Source organism: Amblyomma maculatum, chromosome 9, assembly GCF_055883805.1.
Source record: "Amblyomma maculatum isolate TAMU_Amacu chromosome 9, ASM5588380v1, whole genome shotgun sequence".
Taxonomy (NCBI): domain Eukaryota; kingdom Metazoa; phylum Arthropoda; class Arachnida; order Ixodida; family Ixodidae; genus Amblyomma; species Amblyomma maculatum.
In genome coordinates this window covers 70245529-70257833 of record NC_139352.1, presented here as the reverse complement: position 1 = coordinate 70257833, position 12305 = coordinate 70245529, and the positions used below count along the sequence as shown (strand labels likewise).

Sequence of the window (12305 nt, the reverse complement as noted above, 5' to 3'; positions counted from 1 at the left end):
ATCATCATCATCATCATCATCATCAGCCTGACTATACCCACTGCAAGGCGAAGGCCTCTCCCATATTTCTCCACTTAACCCGGTTCTGTGCTAATTGCATCCACTTGACCCCTGCGAACTTCTTAATCTCATCCGCCCACCTAACTTTCTGCCGCCCCCTGCTACGCTTTCCTTCCCTTGGAATCCAGTTTGTTACCCTAAGTGAGCATCGGTTATCATCTCTTTGCACTACATGACCTGCCCATGCCCATTTCTTCTTCTTGATTTCCACTAGAATGTGAGTAACTTTAGTTATCTCTCTGACCCACTCTGCACGCTTCGTATCTCTTAATGTTACCCCACACAATGTCACAATATGGCGGGCAGCAAAAGAAAGTTAGTACCAAATAGTCGAAGCGTACCCGGGTAATTAGGTTACACAGCGGTTGAAACTAAGCGCTTTGGAACCTTGCGCTCACAGCCGGTGTACTGCAGCCCGTCACTGGACGAATGGATGGAATGTCGGAGCATCATGGATGGAATGTAGGAGCATCCCTTTTTAAATGTGGTGGTTGCAATTGCCACTATACACTTATGACATGAGAAATATATCGCAGTGGAAGCACGAGCTCGGTCCCGGCAGAGTGCGTGCTCTATAGTTAAAGCAGAGATTTTGCGAGAACGGCCTCGTGCCGTGCCTGTGCGTATCTTGCGATGTTGCGCCAGGAGAAAGCCTGCCCATGAGAGGCCTCATCCATTCGGCGACGAGCCGGTGGATTAAGAAGAGGTGTTTTCGAGAATCTATGGGTTCTCATCGTGGGCATCTCACTGGGAGAGCTCCGACGGCTCCATGTAATTGGTACTCTAAAGCTTTGTCCGTCCGGACTGTAATCTTACTATTTTGACATACAAAATTTTTAATCTGTCAAAATCTGAGTCGTCGTCGTCATCTTTCGCGCCCAACGTTAGTCAAGAAGAAGAAATGGGAATCACTTTCTACTAAAGGCGACAATCCTAACCTCCATCCGTACGCTTTACCTGCCCGCTTCATTTGCTTCTGCCTGCACCTGTACCTTAGTGCCGAAAGCAGCCTTTTTAAGCTGTAATGTACATACGAGAACAGAGAAGATGCTACACACAAACTCAAGCTTGCGGAAGAGACAGAAGGCCACATTTTCCAAAAAATATTTCGGGGGAACCTACAAAAATCTGCGCCATCAAAAGCATTCAACGATACCTTTCCAACAGTGTGCGTCGACTGCTCATGCCGTGATGGACTAGGCCATGGTTTCGTAACGTGAGGATTTGCGAGCTGAACCACGAATGCACGGAGTACGACCCCTAATATGCACAAAAACACATCGCCTGCTGCTTTGAAAACTTGCTGACTCACCATCCAATTTCAGATTTTCAGACTATGTCGCATTTTGACTATAGACGAAGCGAAACCGAAGTCGCGAGATCAAATCGCATCCAGTAGATTCGTTTTAAATGACGTCAAGGACGCCCCGATGATAACCACTGTATAGCTGAAATTCCCAGTGCGCACCGGCGTAAGTAGTGATAATTAGGTTAGATAAACGCACAGGTTTCCGCCGATTCGCCGAATGCCTAAGCAGGGTGAGCTACTATAGAGCAGTACGTCATTTACGCATTTCGCCACACTATTCGCGAGATAAATTGACTCGCCCAACATGTCAAAGCAGTTTCACCACCAGCCGATAGACAGGAGGCAGTTGATAAGGGACGCATCGTTATCGCTACGCGCAAGCTGAGATACCGCATTGCAAATACATATACCATTCTCGAGAGGAAAGTGATAAGCCGCGTGCCATTCACGCCCAAGAATGTCAAGAGTGCACAAGATAATTAATTGCCATCGAGGGACTTGGGTTTCTTTTTAAAAATACAAAAACTACAGGATAGTGCATAGGCCAGCATGAGCGCTATATTTAAAAAGGCATTTTTTTCGAACATGCCTAGACAAAAGCCGCAAAAGCTTCCCATGACCGATTATGCAAGGAAAAAAAAAAAAAAAAAACTCATAAACTTTGCTCTTTAATGGCAAGAAAACGTCAGCGGTAGTCGACGATAAGTAAATGCGAGATATATGGACACTATGGAAATGGTACGGAAACACGTTTCCGGACGAGTTCAGGAATACTCGCGGTTAATTTTCGTGCGTAAATAAACGTTGTGGATGGATGCCAATTCATTTCTATCAGCCTGGGGTTCTTTGGCATCAACAGAAAATTAAAAAACAAATTTAATTACGAGGGACTTTAGCGACTAAAGCAGTGAACGGCGAACCTGAGTGCCGTATTCTGCTGCGCAACTGGCACTATATAATAAATGATTAATTATTAATTAGTCATTGATTCATTAACTAGTCATTAAGTAGATATTTGATTAATTGTTTAGTCATTAAGTAGTTAATTAATTACATATTTACTCGTATATATGAACTAATTATAAAGTCATTAATTAGTAGTTGATCTTTGATTGGCATATTGCCATACGAGGCACGCATTCGTGCATACTGTGGTGGTGCTCTGTTTGGTCGCGACCTCTATGACGTCATCCCGCCTAGGCCAATCAGAGCCGCCGCAAAAGTGGGACACACTTTGTCCATGATAGCATGAGCCATTAAAGGCTTTCGCCTTCAAAAAAGAGCGAAGTTTGTGCGAGCTGGCCGCCCTCGCTGCATCAGTATCGTAGTAAAGTTCAGCGGCGGTGCCGTGAGGAAGCACCTCCGGATGAGAGCAAGTGCAGCATTGGCCCTGGCATGCTTTCTAGACTGATGGGCGAGTGCAGGCCTCGTCGTCTGCTAGCCTTGGTACGTGCAGGCGAGAAATTGCTGCAAGCTGTGAGCAGCCAACATCCCGAACGGCGTGAAAATTTTCAAACAGCACAAGAGTTGCCATCAACCAGCCTCGGCGCATGCTTGCACCCGCGACAGCTGACGTGAAACACACGTTATTTTTCGTGTTATTTTTCTGAACACGACTCAAGTGTCGGCATGCTACATCTCCGTTCTTGCGCTTCTAGGCCTAGTGTCGAGTACTCGTAGCGTTTTTTTTTTTCTTTTTTTGCGAGTGCAGGTATCGAGTTCGCAAGTGGAATAACTCGAGTCAGCCGGCCGTTATATCGGAACGCTCTAGCCATCGTCTGCTTCCATGGTAGTTGCAGTCAGACGCGTACGTAATATCGACACTGACTGCCTAGAAGAGGTGCAGTTTCCTTCAACTGCTCTGAAACGAATGGCGAAGTGCAGCGCCGTGCGAACCAGTTCGTTTAGTGAAGGCTAATCGAACGGTCCGTTCGCATTTCCCGGACTGGCGTAGACCGGTCCTGGCTGGCAACATTTGCGACCAGAGGTAATCAATTGAGAATGGCGGCCATTTGCTACGGAAACTTAACACCATGTTGCAACTGGACCAGTCAACGACGCAGAATGAGGAAGCAGCAATTTGAGAGGGTCATTTGGAGAAGGTACCTGAGACATGTTATGCGAAATGTTTTTCAACCGGCGCGCATTTCGCAGCTTGAGTAGGGAAATTATATCTTTAAAACAAATGCTGAGAAGCAAGGCAACACCGCACACCGAGAGGAATAAGGCCTTCAAACCGACACCAGCCGACGACACAGACTGCTCCTTAAAAGGTGGCTCGACGGGCCAGTAGCTGTAAAATAAGCGAAAATGGGAAACAAATTCTTTTAGTAATATACGAGTCATTCGATAATGACAAATAAAATGCCTTAATATTTCGTTCATTTTAAGCGGTGCACATATAGTAGGATGGTTTTAAAAATGTGGAGCATACAGAATGAAACGCTTGTTGTGTGCCGTCCTGCTCTTCAAATATATATATATACACGCAGTAAAATATGTAAAAAATAAACGCAGTAAAAATATGTCATACTTGCACCAATAATATATATATATATATATATATATATATATATATATATATATATATATATATATATATATATAAACTTGAAGTAGGTGACACACGATGAAAAAACAACACTTTAATCCGACGTTTCGGCCGGGGTCCGGCCTTTGTCAAGGAATGTAGACACATTCTACATTCCTTGACAAAGGCCTGTCTACATTCCTTGACAAAGGCCGGACCCCGGCCGAAACGTCGGACTAAAGTGTTGTTTTTTCATCGTGTGTCACCTACTTCAAGTTTATGACCTACCGGACCCATTCGAGATTCAACCCCCTCCCTATATATATATATATATATATATATATATATATATATATATATATATATATATATATATATATATATATATATATATATATATATATATATATATATATATTCATTCTTTTAAAGGCTGGCTGGACAAGATAAGTCTCCGTTCGCAGGAATGAATGTGGCGCGCCTAAAAGCTGCGAGCGAGAACTGTGCTTTCCAGAAAAGCTTGCCCCACCATTGTTTCTCAGAATTTTTTAACTCTCCAGCTGTCTCTTAGCCCTCACGCTATCCTGCAGTTCTGCAATGGAATGTATGCTGAACTTTCGCCGCAGCATAGCTCGATTGCGGACGGCTGCTTCGAGAGAGAAGAATTCGAGAAATGAGCTGAATGGCAAACAGCAGCAGGTGCAATCACAATTCGAATATATGGAACTAAGTATATAAAAAAAAAAAGTAAGTTGTTTGAAATAAGCGCGATAAATGAGCAACTTGTTTCGTCTGCTACCAAATCTCTTAGCGCTGCATGTGTACATTGCACCACTGCACAAGAGAAACTTATGAGGCCGGGGATTTGAAATGCACGAGCTTTGCGGTACAAAATGGCCAGTAATAGGCAGTTTCGGAAGAGCGAAGACGTCCTCGCTTGAACATATACTGGGCCGGCTTATTTACTCTTGCGCAGTGAGCTCACGCGTATCATACCACATCACATATGAGGTAGGCACCCGACTTATACGGTATATGTCTACACTGAGGTGTCATCGCTGTGGCGAGGCGCTATACTAAATTAATTCGCTACCAGTAAAAGAACAACGGGGGCCCCAATTCTTGTTCTCAGTAAAAAGAAAAAAAAATGGGTCTCTGGTTTCTAAGTTATCATTGTTAGAAAAAAACAACAACAACAACAGAAAAAAAAAACAGTTATACCACACAGAAAAAGGTATTTAAAAAATTTTCCGCCACTAGATTCCTCACGTGACGTCTACACCGAAAGGCATTGGCTGCCGCCGCTTGAACTGAATGGCCTCCGAGACCTGTGCCTGCAATTCGGCGTCGAAGCACGCACTTTTCGTACTAAAGCGTCCGCCGATGGCGAAACTTCCGTTTTACTTTTCTAGCATATAAAAGAGTCTACAATAATGTATCCTAATCGCCGTTTGAGTACGGTAGCTTATCGACAAAGGCCGGCTTCAATTTGTCCTCGGCGTCCCGCGGGACAAGTAGGGATTTGTCTCGCCGCAGATACTTCATTCTCAGCTCCATGTGGTCGCTCCGCTCATGCCTTCGAGAGCCGCGGTATCGAACACGGCGGCTACTCGTGCGATAATGCGTCCGCGTAATCTTATCGGCGTACGTAACATACGCCGGCTCTCGCCACGACCGAGATTTACCACTGCCTATCGTTCGTATCCTCCCCTCTGACCGAATTCGCCCACCGTCTCCTGTTGGTTTCGTACAGTCTGGCTTAGAATGAGTAAAGAAGGAATTAATTGCTGCACATAAAACAATGTAGCATTCTGGTGGTCTTGTTTTTATCACACGAGGTCGTCCGCTACTAAGCAGACGACTTCGTCAGCCTGTGCAGACGATCCGGCCAATCGGAACATTGTTGAAGACAGTTTCGTGTTCAGAAATTAAGTAACACTCAGAGACAAGAGTGGAAGCGAGTTTGGAAGCGATGCTCGGCTCTGCTCGGAGACGCTCCTTATCGGGTTGCGATAAGGGAATCAGGGGGAGTGAGTGTACCGCGATGGAGTATGACGTCACGCACCGCTCCATTCTTCGCGGCTGACGAAATCACATAAGCGGCTTCATCGCGTGGCGTGTCGGTCCTTAAGTCTTCGGCCCGACATCGGCACCGGTAGGAAGGGGGCTGAGGTGATACTCGTTCTCTGCCGGCCGTATTTGTAACATTAGTGACAACGAAGCCACATCTTTCCGGTTGCGGGCGAGCACTTCGCTCCTACTTAGGTGCGTGTAGTAAGTGTGTGTTTCTGCGCGTATGGTGCTGTGGAAGGAATGACTGAATGTGTCCCCTGTGGATTTCAGTGATGTGACCACCTGTGCCGTTCTTTTATACAGGAATATTTTGCTGGTACCTGTGCTGTTTCGAGCCATTTTTTTTTTCTGTGCGTGTAGAAGAGAACCGTTCTGAGCGGACGTTCCGTGCTCCTCGCAGATAAAATGCTGCATATGCTGAAGGGTCACCGACAGGCCTGCCTGAAGGCCGTCCTATCGCGCTGCTCGACGGAGCTGCGGCCTGTACGACACAAGGTGAGCCCAACGCAACGGCGCTTGACCAGCGTTTTGCTTGTATTTCTCGAGAGTGACTTAGCATGCAATATATTTTAACTGCATGCTTCTTTTAACTCCACGAAAGCCTGTTTCTCCAACACATTCGAGAGGATCGCCCATGCGGGGTTCCAACCAGAGAATCATCGTGCTGAGGGTATAGAACTTGTCTGGAACACCTAAGACGCGCGCTCTGGACGTTTTCCAAACTGAACACCCAGTAATTTGGTTCATATTAAACTCGTGGGATTATGCCGTGATTTTTTTTTTTTTTTGTGGGTGCTGTTTTTGTAGCCACTTTGAATTCCAGAGCACACAGCTCGTGAGTTCTAGACAGCTGTTTTGCCACATGTAGCACGAAATTTAACATCCAATCAAACTTATGCGACTAAAGAGAAAAAAATCAAGCTGCACATTTTGTTCTGTAAGCGAGTCGAAATTTGTTTTACTTTGCTCAACGACGCATGTTTTAAAAGAAGGGAAAAATAAAGCTGCGCACATTTCTTTTCTAGTCGCGCATATGAGCACGTTCCTCGTTTGTTGTGCGTCATTCATAGCGCTTCTTTAGAGTTGCTTGCCCGCTGCAGTGGCTAGGTCGCCATGGCTTACGGCTACTGCGCCTGAGGTTGCGGGTTGGATACCCGCCCTTTGGCTGCATTTCGGTGGAGGCGCATCAAGTAGTGGTCGAACTGAGTCCGCATAATTCCACTATACGGCGTCACTCGCAGGCCACGCGTTGCCTCGCAGTGTAACCGCCAAAGTGCAAAACTTTCTTTTACGCAGTTTGGAACACAAGTACCTTTAGTGGCAAAATTATTTTGACTGTGTGGATAAGTTTTTTGATTTCCTTTTTTTTTTTTTGGCACATTTCCGCCTTCGCGTAACCCGCAATGAACATGTAGGGGGAGGGGGGGGGGATCATTGAACCCTGTTGGCCGAGTTTAATTAGGGCAGGTTATTTCTTTCCAGCGAAGGCCTACATCACCATACAAGGACGTTTTTTTTTTTTTTTTTCTCAGCGAGATACTAGATACGGTCTAATCATTTTTTTTTTTCAGCAATGGACTAGAGTTACAAAAGACAGGCGTTACAACATCGTTTACTTTTTTTGCTAGTCCGTACTACGTTCCAGCTTTTAAATTCCCTCTTAAGCTGCGATCAAAATATGTGTGACAGCCCTCCGCAGTCGTCTACAAGCTGTTGCTCATGCGGAAGGTTCGATCCGGAAAGTAGCAGCTATCTTCACAGGTGCGCTGGCACTTCGGTTTAGGATGCACATATACCTATTAACACATAATCACAATCTGCAACATTTTGTGAAAGACCGCCCATCGTAAAGCTCCGCTTTAAAGCCGTGCTTGTCAACATGCTTGCACGGCCTAGAAGTTTCGTGTCTTATTCTGGATGCACGGACTACAATGGAATCAATTTTCATCTCGGAGGGGCCTCTCCTCCCATTTCGGCCATGTCTCGTGACGTCACACTACCCGCCGACCAATCAGCGTCCGGCCACGTCACCTGCCAACTATACCACCCGACATTGAGTAAGATGTCCAAAAACGGACTCCTCCCGCACCACCTGACAAAACGGTCGAAAAAAAAAAATGGTCGAAATGCAGTAATTTGGGTCCTAGTACATAAACCACTGCTTCATCATTAATTTGCCCCGCCGCGGTGGCTTAGTGGTTAGGCCATTGGATTACTCCAAGCCGCGGCGGCCGCGTTTTAATGGAGGTGAGTCGCAAGGTGCCCGTGTACTGTGCGATGTCAGCGCAGGTCAGAGAACCATATGGGGTCGAAATTAACCGGAGTCCTCTACTACGGCGTTAAACATCGTAAACCAAGTCTTTGATTTGGTACCTATGCCGGCACTGTCTGTCGCCGCTTTGTACGAAGAAGTGACGGGGTTGCTTCTTACTTGCCGCTGGCTTGCTGATGACAACCTAAACTAGTAAAGTTTCAACAGGTGCCGTTGATTGTCTGGCGTTTGCTCGTGAACATGATTACGAGATATAAAGACTCCGCGTAGGTGTTTCTAACGCTTGCTCAATTTCCGCGCGCAAATTTATGTAGCGCTGCCGATTTCGAAGAGTTTCATATGCATCAAACAGATGCACCTTTGAACAGTCCTGAATACGATCAAGTGCTAACAAAATTTGATAAATAAGTGACAAAATAACGAACCAAACTTCCCGTTTTGTCCTGCCTTCCCTGCGGATGAGCATGCTATTAATGTCAGAAGGCAGATGCGCCTTGTAAAACTAAATTCTTTTTGCGCACATCAGACGCACTTCCATTTTTTTTGGACATGAATCGCAACGGACGTTTGGGTAAATATCACGAGAAAAAAAGGAAAAGCCTATGTAGACGTTATTAGCCTGACTCTGCCAGCATGTTTCCGTCATGCATGAACTGTGCTACACTTTTAAACTTAGAGTTCAAAACCCTTAACCGCGCAGTACATAGTTATACCAAGCTTCGTTGGTCGCTATGGGTGAAATGCGGTACGTCTGCTCTTTATACTGCCTGTTCACTTTTGTCATGTACTGTGCAGTGGCATGCTGCGCTGTAGACTCTGTCATGTGTTGTGCCATGGCATGCTGCGTAGTGTGCTCATTTGTCCTCACTCTATTAAACGGCTAGTTTAAATTTTAACTAGTTTAAATTTTAAATAGTTTGAACTCAAAGTAAATGCATTGAAGCACAAACATTCATAATTTCCATTGCAGAGAGCTTACAATATGCTCTAAAGTAAGCCTTATCGTTTTTTCTGGTTTAATATTGGGGAAGGGGTCAGGTTTGACATCTTGAACTGCCCGTGGGTTGTGCGGATGCCGTTCCGGAGTGAAGCGGATTACCATCAGAGTTTCTTCGACGTGCACTGATATTGTTCAGAGGAGGAGTGCTCTTGAATCCCCCTTCTCCTGTACTAAGCTGCTTCGGGCAGGGCTTATCTCTTAACCTATGGCGCAATAGCCAAACGACAGAGATGCGCACAGGGCGCGACGGGAAATTTTCGGTAATGTGTGCATATAACAAAGAACGAAATGTCCAGCTAACAGTGTGTTAATGAGAATGAGCTGAGCGTCAAAAGCGCCGCGTACACAGACAAAATTTCTCACTGCGAGAACAAGTTCTCTCTAATCATAACTCTTCCTGACATGTACCAGGCGAAAATAAACCACTTGGCGCAGGTGATACCTTTTCCTTTTGTTTTTCCAAGAGAGAAACACTACGTTAATATTTCGTGCAGTGCAGCGTTCGGAATTCGAAAAGTTGCGATGTAAACCTGCTTTGAAAGGCGTCTCAGTGAGTCGGTAAAAGCCACCACTTCTTGCATGATGTCCAGACGAAAATACATTCGCACACGTCTCCGAAATGGTTCGCCGACCATCCTATCTCGGTTAACGTAAAATGCTTGCGTATTGAAATCGAGACGCGAAAAGGTCTCATGCATTTTGGCTACCGTGTCGAGTGAACAGCCAATCTTTACGATGACCGTCATTGTTCGCAGAAGCCCCACGAAGGGGGCAAAAAAGAAACAGCAGTTGATCTGCTTCAAAGAAACACTGAAGCACCCTTCGGTCTGTCCCTCTGGCGCGTGCTGGAAGCTGGAATGTTCAGCGTTCCCAAATCTGCCTCCAATTAGGGTTCGTCATGTGCAGAATCTCCAATATCTTATTCTCTGCGTGTTCTTTTGACAACGAAAGGCACTTTAATGTTTAGTGACGCATGAGCCACTGCGACGCTGCGCTAGCCAAATAGCGAGCTATTAGAGAGATTTAGCCTACCGTGATCCGCGATCCGCCACCGTGACCCTCTACCGCGCGTGGGCGGGGCGCACAAGCTGATTGGCCCCGACGCGGCAGGTCTATCGGCGTCAAGGGGATCTGGGCATGCGCAGTGGAACGCGCGGTGGCGGATCACGGTAGCGGATCGCGGATCACGGTAAGCTAAATCTCTCTATTAAACAAAACATCCGCTAAATGATTTCGCCTCATTCTGTATAAGATCATTATTATTCACATTGGCAATATTTGGAGGAACGTGAAGCTGCATGACGCTCTGCTCACATATTTCTTACCACAGACCATCGCCATCCGGCGCGAGGATGCGTCACTTTGGGAGCGTCGGGCTCCACTGGCGCCGCAGCATGTCCGAGCGCTAACCAAGAATGGTGTCAAGGTCTACGTGCAGCCTTCCAACAGGAGGGCTTACCCGATGCAGGTAAGCCTACTTCGCACTCAGTGCGGTGACTCACAATTAATCCCAGCGAAACAACTCCAGCTCACTGTGGCGATCGTCAGATATGTCACTGGTTTAACAATGTATGCCCACGTGCGTACGCAAACTCCATAGCTGCACCAGTGGTGAAGATATTTAGTCCTTCCACAACGGACGGACATTTCGCGTTGGATTGTCGGCAATAATAACTATTATTTGTAGGTGGTAACAAAGGCAAGCAAATGAGTGATCGCCTCTTAGAATGGAAGATACGAGGTGAACGGAGGTGAGCTCAAGGGGGCCAGATAACTGAATGGATCTAGGAATGAGAAAAGGAAATGTGCAGTTTTACAGGCGACCCTCTGGGGAAAAACGGAGATCAGAGGATACGACTCTAACCCCGCACTCAATTGTGCATAGATCAGACAACTTTAATTGCGAACAGCGATGTTCCATTGTGGGGAATGTCTCCCGTTTACGGGTAATATTTTGCGAAAAGGAAATTTTTACTGAGTGTTATGATGTTTCACTAACAGAATACCCCATGTTTTCCGAACTTGCTGAGTTTTCGGGCTGCTGCAAGCAAAAAATTCCCGTGAAACTTTGTTTAATTGAATCTCCTTGCAGGCGTACGTCAACGCCGGCGCCGAGGCCCGTGAGGACATCAGCGACGTTCCGGTCATCATCGGGGTCAAGCAGGTGCCCATCGACCAGCTGCATCCGAACAAGACGTACGCCTTCTTCTCGCACACCATCAAGGCGCAGGAGGCCAACATGCCCATGCTGGACGTCATTCTGGAGCGCAACATCCGACTCATCGACTACGAACGCATGTGCGACGAAGGTGGCTCGCGCGTCGTCGCCTTCGGCAAGTACGCAGGCAAGGCCGGCATGATCAACATTCTGCACGGGCTCGGACTGCGTCTGCTCGCACTGGGACACCATACGCCCTTCATGGTGAGTTCTTGCAGCGCCACAGTGCTCGGGGACGTCAATGAAGTTCGCGAAGGACCAACCCATGAAAAACGTAAACGTGTCAAGAACGCGGCCACATCAGCCTTTCGTGTTTTCATTTCGCCGATTTGATGTTCGGCAGTGACGGCTGTATTGTGGAGGTTTTGTGGTTCCTGTGGCATGTGAACCAATGACTACGATGGCTCTAAGGTATGAAAGAGTACTGAACAAGGGTAAAAAAAAAGGGGGGGGGGGAGGGGGGAAGAGCCTCAGTTCGCAGGTCGAGCCAACGTTTCAACAAGTGGACTTGTCTTCGTCTGGGCAAAGCGAACATCACTGGCAAGGTTTAAATACGCTTTTGCTTCCGAAAAAGAAAAGCTGGGGAAGGGGGAAAGTGGGTGAGAAGAAAGTAGGTAAAGTCGAACCACCATGTTCCCAAACACCACAATTTTGAGCAGAAATAACACTATCGCTACGGTGCTTTGCAAAACAATTTTCCATAGGACATGAACATTCTTTCGAGCTTTCGACGGAATTGTTGTTTTCGAACTCCGCAGAATCTTTCTTTTTTTTTTTTTCAAACTCGCATCCCGTTAACTTTCATCAAGACTATCGAAGCCCCCTACCCTCGGCGTATACGCA

At 46.4% G+C, this 12305-nt stretch overlaps 1 protein-coding gene across 3 annotated transcripts in view; it reads left to right on the top strand.

Annotated features, from left to right (window-relative positions):
• LKRSDH (lysine ketoglutarate reductase/saccharopine dehydrogenase) overlaps positions 1–12305 on the top strand; it is a 68514-nt gene that overhangs the window by 33942 nt on the left and 22267 nt on the right. For 2 of the 3 annotated variants that reach the window (XM_084578971.1, XM_084578970.1), the window contains exons 3-5: positions 6373–6467; positions 10575–10712; positions 11337–11666. In XM_084578971.1, the coding sequence (XP_084435097.1) occupies positions 6378–6467; positions 10575–10712; positions 11337–11666 (558 nt within the window). In that variant the 5' untranslated portion in view covers positions 6373–6377. Of the gene's footprint in view, positions 1–5993; positions 6165–6372; positions 6468–10574; positions 10713–11336; positions 11667–12305 lie in introns of those variants that run through there. The other variant, XM_084578972.1, reaches the window with a different exon arrangement.